Below are 1437 nucleotides of genomic sequence, written 5' to 3' on the forward strand. Positions count from 1 at the left end.
TTTGTTTTAACCAACAAAAACAAATATTTAAATTAAAACCAATAACAATAACGACGGCTAATATGTGTTTAAACATTAAAAAAATTACAAGTTTGATGCAATTAATAGCCTATTCTTAAATATAAAAAAAATAAAAAAAATATTTATAAATATAGCAAAATTTCACTATCTATCTACAATCGATCATGATAAACTACCATTTATATATATCTATGTTATAATAGAAATAAATAGTAGCCTATCGCAAATAAATTATGATATTTTACTTTTTGTCATTTAAAATATTTTTCGTAATTAATTATCATAAACCATCCCCTAATCATGAGAAAAGGGAAAGAAAAATAGTGTCAATTGGACTTAGTAACCTTAATCGGAGCAGGCTGGCCGGCCGCAGCAGCATCCCACAGCGCCTATAAATTCACACCTCCATCCAGAAAGCTTTCTCAGATTGAATTGAACCGAATAATCTCTGTTTCCGATCAAAAGCAGAGGGCGGAGGAACATTCCGATGAGGCAAGCGGGAGCATATTCCGGTGTGATGTACTGGAAGACAGGGCCGCACTCGCTGCCGTTGGCGAGGATAAAGAAGATCATGAAGAAATCCGGAGAAGAGGTGAAGATGATCTCTGGCGAGGCTCCGATCGTGTTCTCGAAGGCGTGTGAACTGTTCATCGAAGAATTGACGAAGAGATCGTGGATGATTGCGATGCAGAGCAAGAAGAGGATGCTTCACAAAGAGGATGTCGCTTCCGCCATTTTGGCTACTGATGTTTTCGATTTTCTGATCGGATTGATCTTCAATGAAACCGCCACCGCCACCGCCGCCGCTGCCGCCGGCGGAGACCTTGCTGAAAGTGAAAATATGTCCATACCTTGCTGAAATGATCGAACTCTTTTCCATTTCTTTTTTCTCTGTTATAATGAATTCTCAATTCGTTTCTCTATAATAATGTAAAGAATGATTCTGAAACCTGTGGTTCCATTTATATAGCAAACATCTTCAAATATGTTTTCATAAATTTGTCGATTGTAAATTATAAAAAATTATTGAAAAGTTTCGTTTTAATTCTTGAAATTTGTTTGAATACAACCATAGATTAGTTTTTATTGTGTTAAATTTATGGACCGCAAAGTTTGTATTTACTTTTTTGAATAAATATAAACATATACATTTAAACAAAAGTAAATATATAATGACTAACTATACATGTTGTTCTTTCAATTTTCTTTTTATTCATTTACGTGATGTTTTTATAACTCTAAGTTTTGACACCCAAAATTTCTTCTCATGTGTGTTTAGAATTTTGTTCACTTAGCAACACATGCAAACACAAATTTTTTTATCTATAAATTTAATGGCAAAAGCCTTCTTGAGTGAAATTTTAAAGTTAAAACTTTATGGGTAAAAATGAAACTTTTCCAAAAGTTTGGGTATAT

General features: G+C 33.2%; 1 protein-coding gene across 1 annotated transcript; it reads left to right on the top strand.

Moving 5' to 3' along the window:
• The first annotated feature begins 255 nt into the window (after nt 1-255).
• On the top strand, nt 256-1075 carry LOC120069713 (nuclear transcription factor Y subunit C-1-like). The gene has a single exon (XM_039021504.2). It carries the CDS (start codon nt 509-511, stop codon nt 878-880), a length of 372 nt encoding a protein of 123 aa, XP_038877432.1. The 5' UTR covers nt 256-508; the 3' UTR covers nt 881-1075.
• Nucleotides 1076-1437: the final 362 nt, after the last annotated feature.

The sequence above is a fragment of the Benincasa hispida genome, chromosome 1 (genome assembly GCF_027475165.1).
Source record: "Benincasa hispida cultivar pf3 chromosome 1, pf3_genome.v1.1, whole genome shotgun sequence".
In the NCBI taxonomy this organism is placed as follows: domain Eukaryota; kingdom Viridiplantae; phylum Streptophyta; class Magnoliopsida; order Cucurbitales; family Cucurbitaceae; genus Benincasa; species Benincasa hispida.

Bases quoted from the DNA above. Each gene is read 5' to 3' on its own strand.
- LOC120069713 (XM_039021504.2), top strand. From the start codon at position 509: ATGAGGCAAGCGGGAGCATATTCCGGTGTGATGTACTGGAAGACAGGG.